This window comes from Leopardus geoffroyi, chromosome C1 (assembly GCF_018350155.1).
Source record: "Leopardus geoffroyi isolate Oge1 chromosome C1, O.geoffroyi_Oge1_pat1.0, whole genome shotgun sequence".
Taxonomy (NCBI): domain Eukaryota; kingdom Metazoa; phylum Chordata; class Mammalia; order Carnivora; family Felidae; genus Leopardus; species Leopardus geoffroyi.
This window is the reverse complement of record NC_059328.1, coordinates 151507989-151527307: the sequence shown is the minus strand read 5'-3', so window position 1 is coordinate 151527307 and position 19319 is coordinate 151507989. Positions and strand designations below refer to the sequence as shown.

General features: G+C 41.1%; 1 protein-coding gene across 2 annotated transcripts in view; it reads left to right on the top strand.

Annotated features, from left to right (window-relative positions):
• DPP4 (dipeptidyl peptidase 4) overlaps positions 1-19319 on the top strand; it is a 109910-nt gene that overhangs the window by 40368 nt on the left and 50223 nt on the right. For both annotated transcript variants that reach the window (XM_045480008.1, XM_045480007.1), the window contains 3 exons: positions 12430-12525; positions 12934-13025; positions 14381-14461. In XM_045480008.1, the coding sequence (XP_045335964.1) occupies positions 12430-12525; positions 12934-13025; positions 14381-14461 (269 nt within the window). The remainder of the gene's footprint in view (positions 1-12429; positions 12526-12933; positions 13026-14380; positions 14462-19319) is intronic.

The window sequence follows — 19319 nt, the reverse complement described above, 5'->3', positions numbered from 1 at the left end:
GCACTGATTCTGCCCTTTTTTCTTTGCCTAGAAATAGGGCTTCAGTTCTTTCTTCTGCCCTCTGCATCCTCATTTTCTCCTCTCCATCTAATTGTGTTATAACCTCTCACATGAGAAGAGAAGTGAAGGGAAGGCAAGGGAAGGGAAAAATCTTTTCTGGATCCCACATCCCTGCCAATCACCAGCCCTTCCCCCCACTCCCCCCGCCACCAGCCCTTTCCCTTTCCCTGCTCTCTTTACCACAAAACTCCTCAAACAGCTTTGTGTTATCTCTGTCTACAGTTCCTCTCCCCACGCTGTCTTAAACCCACTGCAACAAGGCTTACCCTTTCTCCACCACTAACACAGCTCAGTTCTCCTCAAGGTCTCTAACCTGTGTGCTGCTAACAGCAGAGCCCTGTTCTCTATCTGTGTCTCACTGTCCTATCAGTTAATCATCCTTTTCCACCTCCCCCTGGGTTTCCACTCTTCTCCTGGTGTGTTCCTTCTACTTCACCACATGCCCCCTCCATTCTCCTTAGAAGTTTCTCTTCCTGTCTGACTTCTAACCCTTGACCAACCAGGGCTCCATCCTGGAACTCCCTTCCTTCCTTCCTTCCTCCCTCCCTCCCTCCCACTAGGTGATTTCATACACTCTCATGGCCTTAAATACCATCTGTAACCTGACATGCCCCAATTGCCAGACCAGATGTCTTTTGGGACCTCTGTGTACATATGTATGAGCAGGCATCTCCATTTGGATGTTATTGGCATCTGAAAGCAACATTTCCCTGAACTCCCCCTAAACCTGTTCCTCCCTTAGTGCACCTCTTCTCGGCAGATAGCAATTCCGTTTCTCCAGTTGCCGAGGCCAAAATCCATCCAGTTTCCACTCCACAGACCCACTTATATTCAACCTCCAATTGGTTAGCAAATCCTGTCACTTCTATCATGTTCTTTCAGAATTTGACCGTACCTCACCACCTCCACTGCCACCACCCTGGTCCACAATGCCATCACCTTTCACCTGAATTTTTACCAAAAAATCTTCCTATTTCTTTTTCTTTAACTTTTCTACAGTGCATTTTCATCACAACAGATAAGGTGACTGTGGTAGGCAGAACTCTAAAATGACTCCTTAAATTTCCTCCCTTCTCCCATGCACTAGCCTCTGAGATACATTACGATGGATTTAATTCTGGCGATTAGGTTGTTCTGTGGCACGGTCCACTTCAAGAGAGGGAGATTACCTAGGTGGGCCTGACCTGATCATATGAGCCCTTAAAAAAAAAAAAAAAAAAAGGCAGAGTTTTTCTGGCTGTTCACAGAAGGGATAGTCGGAGGTTTGAGGCACAAAAAGGATTTTTCACGCCATTGCTGATTTGGAGGGCCCACGTGACAAGGGATGTGAGAGGACTCTACGAGGTGAGAGCAATCCTTGGCTGAGAGCCAGCAAGGAAACAGTGACATCACTCCTACACCCATGCAAAACTGAATTCTGCCAACAACCTGCATGATCTTGGAAGCAGCTTCCTCCCCTCTCTCCCCGAAAGCCTCCAGATGAGGGCTCAGCCTGGCTAACGCCTGGATCTCTGCTTTGCTAGACCATGGGCAGGGAATCCAGCTATGCCAGGCTGGAATTTGACCCACAGAACCTTGAGCTAATACACGGGTGTTGTATTAAGCCACTATGTTTGTGTCATTTGTTATCCACCAATAGAAAACTGATACAGTGACCATTTTTAAACAGAGGCCTGATCACATTCTCCTCTGTTCAGACCAGTTGGATGAGTCTCCATCTTTCAGAGTAAACACTGGAAATCTGGATGGCCAGAGAGCCTATGTGATCTGAGCCTCACTGCCTCTGTGAGTTCCTCCCCTGTTCCCTCCTCATCATTTAAGTACCTGTCCTCAGAGGTTCTGTATTTGCAGATATTTTTGCCAGGATTCTTCTTCCCCAGGACTGTCTGTTGCTTATCCCCTCACTTCGTTTAGGTCTCTGCTAAAATGCCACTTTATCCCTGGGGCCTACCCTCACCAAATTACTGAACACAGTCCTCTCCCCAAACCTGACCCTCCATTTCCCCTTACCTGCTTTATTTTCAATGTGGCACCTATCACCACCTCACATATGGCATATGGCATTATGTACTTACTATTTGTTCCTATGTCCCCCCATTTGAATGTAAGCTTCTTGGGAGTAAGAGTTTTTCATGTTTTGTTCACTCTTATGTCTCTAGTGCCCATGACATCAAGGAACAGCATGTTTGTATTAGTTTCTGAGGGCTGCCGTAACAAATTAGCACAAGGTGCATGACTTAAAACAACAGAAACTTATCATCTTATGGTTATGAAGTCTAGATGTCTGAAAGCAAGGTGTCAGTAGGGCCATGCTCACTCTGAAGGCTCATGGGAAGAAGTCTCCTTTGTCTTTCTCCTGCTTCCGGTGGTTATTGGCAGCCATTGGTGTTCCCTGGCTTGTAGCTAGATCACTCTGATTTCTGCTTGCATCTTCACATGGCCTTCTTCCATCCGTCTCCACATGGTCCTCTCCGTCTTCCAGGTCAGCAATAATATGTCTTCACATGGCCTTCTTATAAGGACACCAGTCATTGGATTTAGGGCCTGCCCTCATCTAGTACGACCTCATTTCAACTAACTGCATCTGCAAAGACCCTATTTCCAAATAGTTACATTCTGAGGTTCCAGGTGGACATGATTTTAGGGGGAACATGTTTCAGCTCAGTACAGCCTGGCAAATATTTGGCGAATTGAAGGAATCATCTTGAAGCTCATGCAAAAAACATATTTTTTGATTAACATTTTAATGTTGCTCTAATTCTGATTAAAATACTTACATTCATAAATATGGAGTCAAGCCATCCATTTGTAGAGTACAGTGCTAGCAGCTGTTTGATGAAGATAAAATAATCCTTCCAGCTTACTTATAGTCTAGTTAAGACAAGACTGTTCAGATTACATATTTAAATAATGGTGTAAAATTACTTGATTAGCTGGAAAAACATCAGGTGCAGAAAATAAGCACCAAGGAAGACGAGGAGGGAGAAATGAGTGCCATGTAAGTAGTAAGGGACAGATCCAGAGGCATGAGGAGGGACAGTGAGAAAATGAAGGCCACCCGTGTGGATTACTTGAGACGTTTGCTAATAAATACAGGGAGAGAAATAAAGAGATAGCTGCAAGGTCAGGTAAATATTTTTTATGATGGCTACATCCTGTGCATGCTTAAGGACAGGGCAGAAGTAACCACTGAAAAGACCGTGGAGATGCTGAGGGAGAAGAGGTGAAAACAAAGTCCCTCGGGATAAAGAAGGCAAGGACCGGAGACACAGGGCGGGCTGGCTTCTTCCTCCAAGTGCTGAGGAAAGGGTCGGTGGAGGGGTGGTAGGAGGGGCATAGCACAGAAGTGGGAAGCATCGTGGGGAAGAGGCCCCTTAGAGTAGCTTTTGCTATAAAGGAAGAATTGTTGGATCTTTTCATTGGATAAATCCATATTCTTTTGAAAATGGGTACTGCAGGACCTGATTTATTTGGGGTTGTGTTATATTCTAAATCTAGGGAACATGAAAAGAAAGGAAGAAAAGAAACTTGTTAAGTTCCTAGTTTTCTGATTCCTTTTTATGAGTTCAGGGAAAAGATAATGAGTTTCTGGATGCACCAGGCAAGAATGAATGACGGTGGTATGACCTCCTTTCCAGGAAGTCACAAAGTTTCCACTTTTAGTAACAGTCCGTAGAGAAAATTCTGGGGTTTTCAGAAAGAATTGGCACCCCTTTGACTTTGGAGCACTAGGACAAATTATGTTCTAACGCAACCTACCAACTCCTCAAGTCCAAATGATATTACCAACCTATCTATCTGGATTCAATGCAAACGTTGAATTTGAACACTTCCATAAAGTCTAATGTATCCATCTATACCAATTCACAAAAACTGCCAGCATAGAATCTACCATATGCGACCACCCTCCCAAATATTTAAGGTGTTTAGAAGGGTGGTAATAACCATAGGCTTCAGAGCCATATTGCCTAGTTCAGTGTAGCTTCGGCACTTAGTAGCCATGGGACTTGAATCCACTTACTATCTATGCCTGTCTTCACCTCAGTTTCCTTACCTATAAAGCTGATATGAGAATAAGTTATTAAATGTATGATGCCTAGAATAGCCCAGCACACTGGAGTAACTCTGTAAACATTTGTAGTTATTATTCTTTATGTATTTTTAACTCGTATGTTCTTTTAACAATCCCAGGGGCAGGTGCTATAATACTAACACTTGTCTCACAGAATGCTGGGAAGGGGAATGTCTGTGGCAGTTTTGTTTTCTGGTGATCATTTTTCCTTATATCCTGGAAGACAAACACTTATCACAGAGTGGCCTTGTTGATTATACCCATAAATCTTTCTGGAAAATTTGTCAGCAATTCAGTATTAGAGCTTTCAGCCTCACCAAATGCTGATGTTCTCCAACACCTTCTGTTGATATCTGACTGCAACTACTTTTGAGTATTTCTCAAGAGAAACCAGCTCTTTGCTAAAATAGCTGCGTGTTTCATGGGCCTGTGAGTCATTTATCCATATAATTTATACATTTCCACCTTTCAGTTGTTTCTTGTCACCTGGAATTACACTGGTTTAATGTCAGTCAACATCGTGGGCGTAAAAGCCTTTATCTATAAATATGAATTTTGGCTATTATTGTGCCAGTGTTTATTCCCAGAAGGGTCCTAACAAGAGAAGAGGAAGTGACTATGAAAATGAATGAATGAATGAATGAATGAATGAATCACTTTTCATTTCAAAAAGGAATAAAGCAGCCCTGATGCCCTGTTTAGTGCAGGTTTCCTGTGTGGGCTTCCTGGGGTGAAGGCAGAGTGAGTAAACCCAGTGCAGACTGGGTTTAGATCAGGAAGTCCTCTGGCCTTGCACTTATTTGCCAGTGGCTATAAATACCTTCATCTTGACCCGAATTTTGAGGCATGAATATTCTGCCTCCTGTCACTTTTCTGCATATATATTGGAGTCTTATGCTGATATTCTTATTGTTTCAAGGCAATTAGAGTTTCAGTTCAATATCTGTATTTCAAAACTGATCTTGGGAGCAGTTTTGTTTTTTTTTGTTGTTGTTGTTGTTGCTTACAGTTTTGAGGAATGTATACACAGTGTGGTCAAAGGAAAGCTAAGTCTGGCCACCTGTTTTTATAAATAAAGTTTTATTGGAGCACAGCCACATCCATTTGTTTACGTGTTGTCTGTGGCTGCTTTCAGGCTACAGGCAGACTCAAGTAGTTGCAACAAAGAGGCCTGACCCACAAAGCCTGAAATATTTACCATCTGGCCCCTTAAGAAGTTGCCAGGCCTAGATATTGGATTCTTAGAGACTATCAAGACCTTATTTTAAAGGTAAAATGTGTTAGTCCTTATATTGTAAAAATCCAATGGCATGAAAAACACAGAAATTGCACTCAGTGTTTCAGCAGCGAGATTTAATATGAAAATTGGTTGCACAGATTAAAGAGCAAAAGAGAAATTCTGAAGTAACCCAGAGACAGTAGCTGCAAGAATGTGCCATCTTTAGGGGTTGGAAACAAAGAGGAAGAAGAAGGACACAGAAGAGGGCTCTAATGGGTGTAAGGCACCCAGCTACTTCTGGCACCATGGGGAGCCACAATGAGGCAGGACTGGGCATTCCAAAGGTGCTAGAGGCTGGACCAGGTGCTACTTCTGGGCGCATACCGACAGGATCAACAAGAAAAAGGAAGTCCTTCCTCTTCTCCTACTGGCCAACCTACTAACTAGACCCATCTGGCCAAGTGCACTGCACTTCGTGCTCCCACTGTCGCTCCCACTGTCACTTGGAGTTCACTGTGCTGGTATTTGAAACCGTGTTACTATGTTTGTATTGTCCGTTTGTACTGTGTTTGTATTCATTCAACAAATACTTAGGGACAGTCTATTATATGCCAGGCACTGTTCTAGGCTTGTGGTGATGTGATAGTAAACAAAACCAAACACAACAAAATCAGTGCCCCTATGGAGTTAACATTCAGTCAAATAAGGCAGAGAGTAAACAAGATAAGTAAAACATATGATATGGTAGATGGTGTCATTGTGAAGGAAAATAAATAAGCAAGAAGGCCCATAGAGAAGGCCGTGAAGGGGGTGGGAGGTCAGGTCTTAAATAAAGACCTGTGGGGGGTGAGGAAGGAAGTCTTGGGGATATTTGAGGATAGGAACATTCCAGGCAGAGTGTACCACAAATTCAAAGTCCTTGAGGCGGTAGTGGACTGAATCTGTCCACAGCCAGGAGGCCAGTGCAGATAGAGAGAAATGATATGGGAGGTGGGGGGGGGGGGGGAGGAGGTGAGGCTGGAGTTATGACAGACAGCCTCCTACTAAGTTGTTCCCTTTATCCCAAACTTTTGCTATTCTGGAAAATATGAATTGTGACATTTGGTTGGCCTTTCAGAGCAGACTTTTGAACATACAGTGATTATATGCCTAACAAAACTTTGGTCATTTGACACTCTGATCTTACAGTAAATGCGTGGAGGGTATACTCCCAGGTTCTACAGGCTCCAGCTCAGTGGTCATGCATTTATCAGATATCACTTGGTGTACCTGGGATGTTTCTCTTATGAAGTGAATCTGGCAATCGTGATGATAGTCTAATGCTTCTTGTGTTTAGTAATCAGAGAAACATCACGCTTCAAAAATTCTCCAAGTCACCAAGCTGAGTGTTTTTCCTCCCTGCTGTAAAGTGCTGACTCCCACTATGGATGCTAGGGATGGCATGAGACATGTTAAAGGGAGAAAGTGATGTTCACTAGCACTACGCAAATAATTAGATTGTGCTATCCTAGATGTTTTCTCAATGTGTCGCTCTTAGGCTGTCTTACTAGGATCATTTGGGATATGAACATAATGAAACTTATTACTGTAACTATTATTTTACTGCAGATAAAGTCCTAATCTCTGCACTACTGCAAGGTACTTGAGAGGAAAGACTCCTCTATTTGTGTTTGTGTCCTTGTTGCCTAACACATGCTTGAAACAAAACAACACAATAAATAGTGTAGCATACTCTAAGAGACTCTTAAATAGAGAGAACAAATTGAGGGTTGATGGGGGGGGAATGCGTGATGGGCATTGAGGAGGGCACTTGTTGGGATGAGCACTGGTGTTATATGTAAGCGATGAATCACGGGAATCTACCCCCAAAATCAAGAGCACACTGTACACACTGTATGTTAGCTAACTTGACAATAAATTTTATATATAATTTATATAAACACACACACACACACACACACACACACACACACAATAGTGTAGCACATCTGGAGGGATCCCTAAATTCTAAATCCTAAGCTAAGCATTTTGTATACGTTATCTCATTTAATCACGGCACCTCCCCATGAGCTATATAATGGTATATTCTTGTTTTCTAATAGATTAACAAGTTGAGGTCTTGAAAGATTCAGTAATTTTCCCAACACCTCAGTGCAAGAATTGGACCTAGGCTGGCATCCAAGCTCTCTGATTTCAAAGCCACCAGGGATCCAACACTTTATTGGTATTTGTTGGATTTATTCAGATGGGTGGTAGCCTGCATATGCTACTGGATAATACAGGGTCTGAAGGGCCTTCCAGTCAATTTCTTCTTCTGCTTCTTGATTTTGCTTCCTCTGTCCCTATGTCAGGGCTGCTATTTTGCTGTGGCAAATTCTAAAGTAACACTCATTTTATTTCTTTAGCATCAATACAAAATGTTAACTGATTACCATATGGAACACAAGAACTCCATAACCAGATATCTTTTTCCTGTGTTTTAACAACTTAATGAGTTTATGATCCGTGAAGAGCACATTTCTTTTTAGTTGCATTGCATTAGCCACTTATTTACCAAAACAGTTTGTCTTTGTGAAGTAGAAATATTCACATCACAGTCTAATACAGACAGAAAGTTTATTATTCATAAATATAAAATATTCAAAATATTCTGTAATCAGAAGGTAATGATTGGTCAAAGCAAGTCTATTCCATGGAACTAAACTACTTTCTCACATGGATCTTACCATTTTGGAAATACTTTCATTCTGAAATGATTTTGATCCTACTGCAAGACTTCATTAAGATACCACACACTTTGATGAGAATTTACTGTTAGGTTGAATCACTTTACCGCTATTTTGTCATTTTTGACTGATAAGAGTGACATTTTCATTTGGTTCAACCTAATAGTTGTTCTCACCAAGAAAGTAAAATCTAAACTTGCTAACCTTGATTTTGATTTTTAAATTAAACAAGACATGAATCTAAGAGTTTCTCTATAAGCTGATGGGTAACATATGATTAGCCGCTTTGCTTGGCTAGCACGATGATTTGAACTGATAAGTCAAGTGAACGGCATGTCCCAGGCCCACCAGGAAAACCACACAAGCAGCCAAAGAGCTTCATCTGTTGCCACAGCAGTGCCCTGTGAGTGAGCAAGTAGACAAGGGAAAAGAAACATGAGCGTGTCCTGTAAGCATTTGACAGAATAGGTTGTAACTTGGCAACAAATTATGAACTTGCTAAAGGTCAAAACTTGGACTTGGCACTCATGCCTTACAGAACTCGCTTATCTAGATGTTTCAAAAGTATCTTCCAATGTGCACTGCTTATCAAATGGCAAGGCAAAAAACAAGGAACATTTGTGGCTCTATTTGCTCCAGTTTAGCAGGGCTGTTCTGGGACTGGGTAGCCAGGATATAGAAGGCAGCTCGCAGGGTCATGGTAAAGTGACTGAGTGAGCCTAACATAAACCAAGGGAAGCCTGGCCCTTCACATATGTCCTGGGCCATAGCAGAAGTATGGCATCAGTGTTGATATTTGGAACATCAGCAGATGGATTAAAATCATACTGGGCCCATTGTGAGCAAAAAGGAGCCCAAACATGGTAGAGATGGGAAAGCTATGGCCTGATGAGAGAATGAGCTCAGCATTGTCTGAGACAGGAGAGAGGTGAGTGCTCAGTGAGTCATCCATCATGAATGTGAAGAATAACACCCTGGGGGGCAGGTGACATCACAGGGAATTTTGCTCAATAATTTTAATATTCCAGATTTAAGCATGTTATCCTAAAAAGCCAGGACAGATACCATTCTGTGAGATAAGATAACATTGTATGTAGTCTGTTATAAGTACTCAGTCAATTCTCTTCTCACAAAGTCAAGAGTCAGTGAAAGATGCTCTATGTTGATACGTCTGTTTTATTATATATATATATATATATATATATATATATATATATATATGTGTGTGTGTATATATATATATACACATATATATATATGTATATATATATATATACACACACATATATATATGTATATATATATATATATATATATATATATATATATATATATATATCTTAGGTTGTTTGGGCTGCATTAACAAAAATACCATAGACTGGGTGTCTTACACAACAAATACTTATTTCTCATAGTTTTGGAGGCTGAGAAGTCCAAGGCAATGGCAGATTAAGTCTCTGGTGTCTAGTGAGGGTCTGTTTCCTGTGTGGAAATGTGGGAGAAGCGGCAAGAGAGCACTCTGGAGTCATTTTTATAGGGGCACTAATTTCATTCATGAGAGCTCTACCCCCATGACCTAATCACCTCTCAAAAGCCCCATCTCCTAATACCACCACATTGGGAGTTAGGATTTCAACATGTGCATTTTAGAAGACACAAACATTCAGTGTTCTCCACTGTAAACGTGTGTGTGTGTGTGTGTGTGTGTGTGTGTGTGTGTGTGTAAATTGTTCTATAGCAATAGGTCTACCTAGATATCAGCGGGTAATATAGGACTGTGAATGTCTATAACTGTTTATACCTTGAGCTGTACTAACTTTGGAATGTCTTTTGTGTCCATTTTAAACTAATAGCTCCCGATAGGGTATATATCCTCAATGGTATTTTCAAATAGTACTTGCTTTATAGCTATTTGATGTGTCAGAGAATGATAAGTTGAATACAAACAATTCAGGGTATTTAGTGAATAAATCTATAGATTGTGGTTTTGCAATCCAATATGAGTTTCAAATATTTTCTGTAACACAAGGCTTTACTTCCTGTTTGAAAGTTGGCATGTCCAAGCACTGGTTTTACCCATTTGCTATATCTCTGCTAATTTTCAGGGGTGAAATGCAAGACTGAATTGAAAAAAAACATTTTAAAAAATCTTTAACGTATTTAGCAAACTAGGCTTAAAAATATCAATGAAGTAATAAAGTTTAAGTATTGAAACTGAAAGTTTTGTATGCAGAAACAAGGCAATGTTATCAGATAAGATCCAAATAAATAAAATCTTAAGAAGATCCAAATAAAGTCTTAAGAACATCTTTTAAAAGAGCATTTCGTGTAAGAGAATTGCCTTTCCACAGACTTAAAAAAAAAAAATAACATGAGAAGCTGCTACTGGCTTTTCAGTCCCCAAAAGAGTAAGAAGAGGTATAGGAAAGTTATGATGGTGGCTGCTTTTGTGACTGACTTATGTTTGCATGTATGTGGAAAGAACAGAGAATATGGAAAAACTCTGTCATCACTGGAGGCTCTGTGGTTGGGGAAGGAGCATTACACTGGATTTGTTAGGCTTGTAGAATGATATCCTACATGTGCCTACTACGGTATAGAACTGTGCTAGGTACTAAGGTTGATGAAAAACAAAAACCCAAAGCCATGTCTTCAACAAATACATGGCCTCGCTAAGTCTACAACACTGGTAGGCATGGAAAAATTGTTATCAGCAGAAGTTATTAAATGAGTAGTGTTGGGGCAAAAGTCAGAGGAGACAGCACTGAAGTCTTGATGAGAGAGGAGGGCGTTGGCAGGTGGAGGACTGTGCCAGCCTGGGAAATAGTTGGAGATGTTGTAGGGAGGAGGCTCAGGAGAAGGGGCAAAGTCAGAAAAGCCAAAGAAGGTTTACTGGGTTCAGTAGGCAATCAGCATGACGAGGTTAGAGGCTTAATGCACGGAGTGGGTAGAAATGACCCTGGAGAGTCTCATGCCAGACCGTGGAGGTCACGAGTGCCAGGCTAAGGAGTTGGAATCTTCCTGTGGGCATTGGGGAATCCGTGAAGGCTTTTGAAGAAAAAGTCACCAGGATGAAAGTGGATTTTGGGAAAACCATGCCAGAAGTGGTGCAGTGGAAGAATTGGACTGGGAAAAATTCAGGGCAGGATACCTGGAAGAAAGATTTCACAGGAAGAATCAACAGGGTTAATAGGATGCAGGTGATGGTAAGAGAGAGACATCACAAATGATTTTCAGACTTTGAAGTGGGGTCTCCAGTAACAGAATCTAAAACCACACACACACATTCCCTAGGGAAAATTATTTTCGAAGGAAGACAATTATCTTATACAAGGTAGGTCTGGGGTTAGCATGGGACAAGTCACTAAGAAGGCCCCACACAGCACTGGAAATGTGAGTTTAGGGTGTGGAAGACTAAGGTAGTGAGTACAGGTGTTGTTATGTATTTAAATGGGAAATATGCCTGAAGCCCAGGAAGTCCCATTCTCCAGAGTCCTCTGGAAGGAGAAATGTAGAAAGAGAAGAGCAAAAAGCTGAAGATTGAACATCAGGGCATTTATGCCTTTGAGGTCAATGAAGAAAAATAGAGTCAAGGAGGAGATGGAAAAATAAAGGTTAGAGACTGAGAAGGAGAAGCGAGGAGGTATCACAGAATCCAAGAGAGGGTTTCATAAAAACCTCCCCCAAGTTCAAGGAAAGATGATAGAAACAAAGGTCACTGAATTGGGTGCTCAGCAGGTCTTAAAGGTCTGTGCAAAGCAAGAGAGCTTGGAAGTGAACCTTCAAAGCCTCAAAGAAGGACAGTCCGGCCTTGTGCCCATCTACTGTGCAGCCACATGTAGCTACTGACCAGGAGTGTGCCTAGTCAGCCTGGGATATGCTGTAATCATAGACGACATGCCGGTTTCAAAGAAGTAGTATAAAAAAGAAGAATGTGAAGGATCTCATTAATAAAATTTAAATATTGATTGCATGTTGAAATGATAATATTTTGAATATTTGGGGTAAATAAAATATGCTGCTGAAATTATTTTCACCTTAAAATCTTTAAATATGGTTACTAGAAAATGTACTTAAGTTATATTTCCATTGGATTTTGCGGATCTAGACCTCATAGGGAAGCTCGCTAATATAGGCACTAACATAGCTCGGGGAGGTACACCAATCGTATACACTTTAACAGTTAAGTGCATTCACCCAGCCTGAAGTCTTTCAGAATGTGTTTTCCATTTTGTGAGTGTATTCCTGTATATTGTGACCAGTGTATATTACAGTGATCCATTTGTTTATTTTATCCAAAAGTTAGGTTATTCCATCTTACTGAACATTTGGCTCTTTTTTTCAACCAACAGATGATGCTGCAGCTGACAGTCGCAGAACTTACACTCTAAGTGATTATTTAAAAAATACTTTTAGGGTGAAATCCTACTCCTTGCGGTGGGTTTCAGGTAAGGACTTTTTTTGGGAGGGGACAGATTTTTATGCTTGTGCTCATTCTAGTTAGGTTGTGGGGCACTTTTGTGGCCCTGAGAAGATATCCTTGTTTGGTTAAACCACATAGGAGAGTTGTTTTGTTTGTTTTTTTTTTCTCCTTAAGCGTGCAAAGAGAAATAAAACCTTAGTATTTCTTTGATACATACTATAAAAAGTTAAAAGTGAATTGAAACCTTGACAGTAACGATGGGGAAATGGATGCTTACTAGTGTAATATCCATCATTTAATGTTTCTCTGACTTACAAGTGTTTATTGAGTACTTGTGTGAATGTAAACATTAAGTTTTTACTGGATAATTTTTAGCTGATGAAGATATTTAATCATAACTTGAAATACTGATCTGACCATTTTCTTTCTTTAGATCACGATTATCTCTACAAACAAGATAATAATATCTTGCTATTCAATGCTGAATATGGAAACAGCTCCATTTTCTTGGAGAACAGTACATTTGTATGTTTAATCGCATAATTCATTCCTACTTTAAGGATAAATTCTGGGGATTTTTTTTTCATAACCTTTCAAATCATGAGTACTATCATTTCTCATCTGTTGAACTCTCTCTGCAGCATATGGCACAGTGGATCTTTCTCTTCTTCTTGGAATGCTCCCTGCCTTGGCTACTTTTTAGTCTCCCTTGACGATTCTTCCTCCTCTGCCCATACTCCTCAGTGTAAGTGCCCCTCAGGGCTCTGTCTTCACTTGCTGGCCTCTGTCCCCACTTGGCATGCTCTCCTTCTGTGAACTTCATACACTTCCGCAGCATCAGGGCTCTCCTTTTCACCTTGACTCTTGAATGCACACCTTCAACACTAACCTCCTGCCAAGATCGAAATCCTATTTCTAGTAGCTTGCTTGCTCCTGTCCACCCATGGCCTCAAGGTATTTTAAATTCAGTATCCCAAGTTAAACTAGTTATTTCCCCTTGACTCTCCCAGCAAACTGAAAGCACCCTATTCCTCTTCCTGAGTTCCCCATCTTGGTACGTAATGCTCTCCTCTGAGTCACTTAGGCTAGAAAATGAAATTCTACTCTTTAAATCCTCAGAAATCTCTTTGATTCCTGTGTGACCCCGCCCCCATATTTAGCTATTCAACGAACCCTATCATTTCTCCCTCTGCAATGTCAAGTACCCCTTAGATTTCTGTTTCCACTGTAGAGTCCTGGTTCAAGGCCTTTTTAATCTGTGTGAGTGAGTATTCTAGCTTGTGGCTTGTGTCCCTATCTCCATTCTGCAGATGAGACCATTGCATTGCCCAAGTCTAGGGCTGATGCAACCCTACTCATCTTATGTCAGCTACCGTGTCAACCAGAGCATCTTTGTAAAGACAGATAAGATTCTATCACATCCATGTGCAAAAAGTCATTTATAGTTCCACTTTTTATATTTCAGTCCAAGCTATTTTTTGAATTTTACATCCTCCCACCTTATATATTTTCTGATGTACCCTATACTGTGTTCAGGTTATGCCTAATCTCTGGATAGTCTCTTAATACGCATGCCCTTTCACACATCTGGTGTTTTGCTCATGCTCTTCCCCCTACTGGGAAATTTCTCTCTCTTTTCCTGATCCCTACCCTCATGGTGGTCTTTTGTTGGTTGGAATTAATCCTTCCCTCTCTGGTTCTCTAACCCTGATCACCATACACCTTGCACAATGATCATTTGTGTCGGGGGGATGTGCCATTTCTGGGAGCTCCCAAGGCATGAGCCACATGTCTAGAACCATACCTTGTACATAGTAATTACTCAATAATGACTGTTAAATGAAGCTGTTCAATTGTTCTTTTTTCTATCTGTTTGACAGGATGAATTTGAACATTCCATAAACGATTATTCGGTATCTCCTGATGGACAGTTTATTCTCTTAGAGTACAACTATGTGAAGGTAAAAGAAATGCTGTCTTACTATGACATTTAAAGAACCCTATGAACCCTATGAGTATGTTACTTTATAACTGATTTCGAGTTCACGAATATTTAAGATTGACACCTAAGTAATAGGCACTAAAATCTCATTAATCCAGCATCAAAAGGAGCAATAGCCATTCTCATTCATAAAGGGTAAGTCCAACAACTGTTTTCAAAGCAGTCTATTTTTTGGTGTTTTCAAATACTAAAAAGTACAAGTAATACATTATAGATATAAAATACAAGTTAAAATAGAACTTATAATTTAAATTGTTTGACTTGCACATCCAGTAACAGAACCCCTTATTTACTTTGTCTCAGCTTTATATATAGTAAACTCTCAGTAAGTATTTGCTTTAGAAAGAGTCATACTTCCTCTCCTCCAGAAGAGACTCTGCAGGGTGGTTCAGATCACCTCCCAGCTTCCAGGTCCTACCATATACAAACCATTCTAAAGGGGGCGCCTTAGCTCAAAATCAGAGTCTCACACACTCAGGAAAGCTTAATCACATATTCTCTTCACGTTTAGAATGGCTACAAATTGCCAGTAACTTTAACTGCAGCTTTTTATTTACTTTTATTTTTTCTAATGCTTATTTATTTTGAGAGAGCGAGATGGTGAGTGGGGGAGGGGCAGGAGGCAAGAGAGAGAAAGAGAGAGAGAGAGAGAGAGAGAGAGAGAGAGAGAGAGAGAGAGAGAGAATCCTAAACAGGCTCAACACTGTCAGCACAAAGCCCAATGCGGGGCTCAAATCCATGGACCAGATCATGACCTGATCCCAAATCAAGAGTCAGATGCTTAACTGACTGAGCCACCCAGGCGCCCCTTGACTGCAGCTTTTTAATTATTCCTGGATTTGACAACAGTTGTCAAGTATAGGAAGTCTTAAGACTTGTAGGAAAGATTAAAAACCTGTAGGGATATTCTGCATTGAAAGCAAAATACAAAGCTGGGGATCCCCACCTCTGCCTTTTTATTCTAGAATAAATAATAAATACTGAGCAGCCTTATCTCACGCCCCAACGCTTCTTCTATACTCAGGCCAAGTAAACCCCATCTCCTACTCCATTTCCCATTTCAACGTGGTGACTCTCAATCATAATATTTACCCTGGATTCACTGTGTCCAGCTCCATTTCCTGGACATGAAGACTCTCTGACTCTGTTCTGCTAAACCCATAAAGTAGGAGCCAATCAGAATCTTAGGCCAACTTTAACACATCTGTTCCCAATAATGGATTGTTCATTTAATTCAGTGGTTTTTATTGCTCTCTATAGATTAAAATCACTTGAGGAGCTTTTAAAAATTCCCAGTGGCCAGGTCCAATCCCCAGATTCATAAATTATAGTATCTGGAGTGAAGATGGCATCCATGTTTTTTTAATGGGCATATTATTTTAATGAGCAAAGGGCTGAGAACAACTGTATACAATTGCCCATGTTAAGGACAAACATAAAGGTTAAGGTAGAAACAGAAAGGTAAATACCAGCTCAATTGACTATTTGGCCAAGTTCAATAAGTGCTATATGATGTATACTAATGGATGTATTTCACTGGTAGACCTTAGTTGGGCAACCATCATTGGTAATTTGTATCTGCCGTGTCACTGTAGTTTATGTATGCATTTAACTGCTTTTGCTGTTTTTCTGGTATTTCCTTCATTCTGCTGCCATCCATGTTTTTCAGGCAGTATCTACAGGACTCCTTTTAAAAACTAAGTTAGATCATGTCATGCCTATGTTTGAACCCTCATGATCAGTGATTTGCCATCCCTTGCAGAATGAAACACAAACTTTAACCACAGCATCCTCAGAAGCCTATGTGATTAGACCTCAGTCTGCCCTCGCTAACCCAACTCCTACTACCTTCTCTGGACTCACCATCTCGGCCAGTACTTCTCACCCCGCCTGAACCTTACAATCACCTATGGAGGTTTTTAAAAATACAGATGCCTGGGGCGCCTGGGTGGCGCAGTCGGTTAAGCGTCCGACTTCAGCCAGGTCACGATCTCGCGGTCCGTGAGTTCGAGCCCCGTGTCGGGCTCTGGGCTGATGGCTCAGAGCCTGGAGCCTGTTTCCGATTCTGTGTCTCCCTCTCTCTCTGCCCCTCCCCCGTTCATGCTCTGTCTCTCTCTGTCCCAAAAAAATAAAATAAAATAAACGTTGAAAAAAAAAAAATACAGATGCCTGCAGCCTACCCCACACCAACTAGTTCAGCATAGTGATGGGTGGGGCCCAGGCATGGGTAGATTTAAGGGCTCCCAGGTAATTCAGTGATCCAAAGAACTTTTAGGTACACCACTCTCCATTTTTCACAAGCATCATTCATTCTCCTCTAAGGGCCAAAGTATTTGCTATTGCTTCATTCTGGAACGTTCTTCCCCTGATTATCATATGGTACTCCCTTTTTAGTAAATTCAAGTCCAAGCTTTCTTGGATTGCTTTATCTAACTTGGCCCTCTGCCACTCTGTTCTCCCACACTTCACCATTCACTCCCTACCACATTAGCTTATTTTACTTTCTCCATACCTTTGACTGCAGAGCACTAAATTACAAGATTATTGAAAGTAGAGCACTCCATCTTCTCTTTTACTTCTTAGAATGTCTGATAGAATTTTCTACAGCATACATGTACAACGCATGTAGTAATCTCTATTCATTGCCTAATGCTCCAGACAGTAATAGTTGCATCATCTATCACATGTTGACGATATTCCAGTTGACTCATCAGGTCTCAGGATAACTGAGAAAAGTCGAGTTTTATTCTATTTCCTTGGAAGTCTACTGTGCAAAGTTCTTTAGATTTTACTCCATGGCTTCTCCATGACTGAACTGAGCGCATTTCCAAAGAGCAATTATTATTTCTACGTTGTGGCTGTGAGCAAATAAGTGAGTGAATGAGTGAAAACATAAATACATAAGTACTGTACGGCCTGGTATGTATGTTTTCCTAACATCTCCCCTTGCTGCTGAATGCTCCAGAGGTAATAGTAGCATCACCTATCGCATATTGACAATATTCTAGGAGCCCTGCTTAGCACTTCACATGCATTCTCATGAACGTCTCTTAAGATTGTTGTTGACATTATCCCCATGTTCCTAAAGAGAAAATTGAACATTAGAAAGAAACTTGCCTGATATTACATAATGGAAACTTGTCTTAGTGCATTTGGGCTGCTGTAACAATACCACAGATGGGGTGGGTTAATACCAGATTTATTTCTCATAGTTCTGGAGGCTGAGACAGAGGTCCACGGTCAAGGTGCTAGCAGATTCAGTGTCTGGTGAGGACCTGCTTCATGGAACACAGCTGGCCATCTTCTTTGTGTCCTCAAATGGAGAATGCGGCATGGAATCTCTCTGGAGTCTCTATTTCAACAAAACAAAACAAAACACGCCTTATTTATTCTTGAGGGAGAGAGAGAGCACAAGCTGGGGAGGGACAGAGACAGAGGGGGACAGAGGATCCTAAGTGGGCCCTGTGCTGACACCAGAGAGGTCCATGCAGGGTTCAAACTCACAAACCATGACCTGAGCTGAAGTCGGCCGCTCAACCAGCTGAGCCACCCAAATGCCCCTGGAATTTCTTTTATAAGGGAACTAATCCAATTCAAGAGGGTTCCACCCTCAGGACCTAGTTACCTCCCAAAGGCCCACCTCCAATATCATCACACAGGGGGATAGGATTTCAACGTATGAATAACAGAGGGTGGGCGACAAACATTATAGCCAAACTTGAATCCAGGTTAGAAGACTCCAAAGCCTGTGCTTTTCACAATAATCTTTCCCATCTTTGGCCTTCGGCTTCTCTTTGCTATGATGCTTTTGTAACTGCTTCTCTGTGTGGCAGTTTTCTGCCATCGAGACTTGGTCTAACAATCACTTTTTCATAGGCCTCTCTCCCTCTCCAGGCCCTAATTTATGATGCCTGCCTCTCCCCACCTACATCTATTATATCTCTTGAGATTCTTTTCTCATATTTACTTGTCCATATCCCCCATTCAACTATGAGCTCCTCAAGGACAGTGAGCCTTTCTCAGCCAGTAATGCCTGACAGAGGATAGCCGCTAATGTTTATAACCTAAATAGGGGGATGAGTCTGTTTCAACGATGAAGTGAACACCCCAGACATTTTAGGTTTCCTTTTGCAACTCATGATGGATCTGTCATCCTGAGTGATCTCAAACCTTCTTAAACCTCTTTTTTTAGCCTGTAGCACACCGTTTGTCTCTCGCAGACAGAGCATTCAGAGGTTTCCCAGAAACAAGCATGGATTGTGTCAAAATAATCCAAGATTTAAAAAAAAAAGTATGACTCACAAAAGTTAGAGACTTAATACATAATTGTTGGCATGAGAGGATAGGAGGGCGATAAATGATAAGTGGGAAATATTCTTCAAGGTCGGAAACTCTGGCTTGTGTCTCAGCTCTGCCATTATACAAACTGGGTATCCTTGAGCTACCCATTTTGTTTATTTCATTCTCACAGGTAAAATTTGATTTTTATATCAGTTTGGTTTATTTATTTATTTTTTTTAGTTTGATTTATTTACTTTCAGAGAGAGAGAAAGAGAGCAGGGGAAGGGCAGAGAGGGGGGGAGAGAGAGAGAATCCCAAGCAGGCTCTACACTGTCAGCGCAGAGCCTGATGTGGGACTCAACCCCACAAATCATGAGATCATGACCTGAGCCAAAACCAAAAATTGGATGCTTAACCCACGGAGCCACCCAGGTACCCCTGGTTTGGTTTATTTCTTGAACACAGACTATGTGGCTTGTGCTAGACAAGACTCCAGGTATTTGAAGATGAATAAAACACAGTTTCTTTCATCTAGG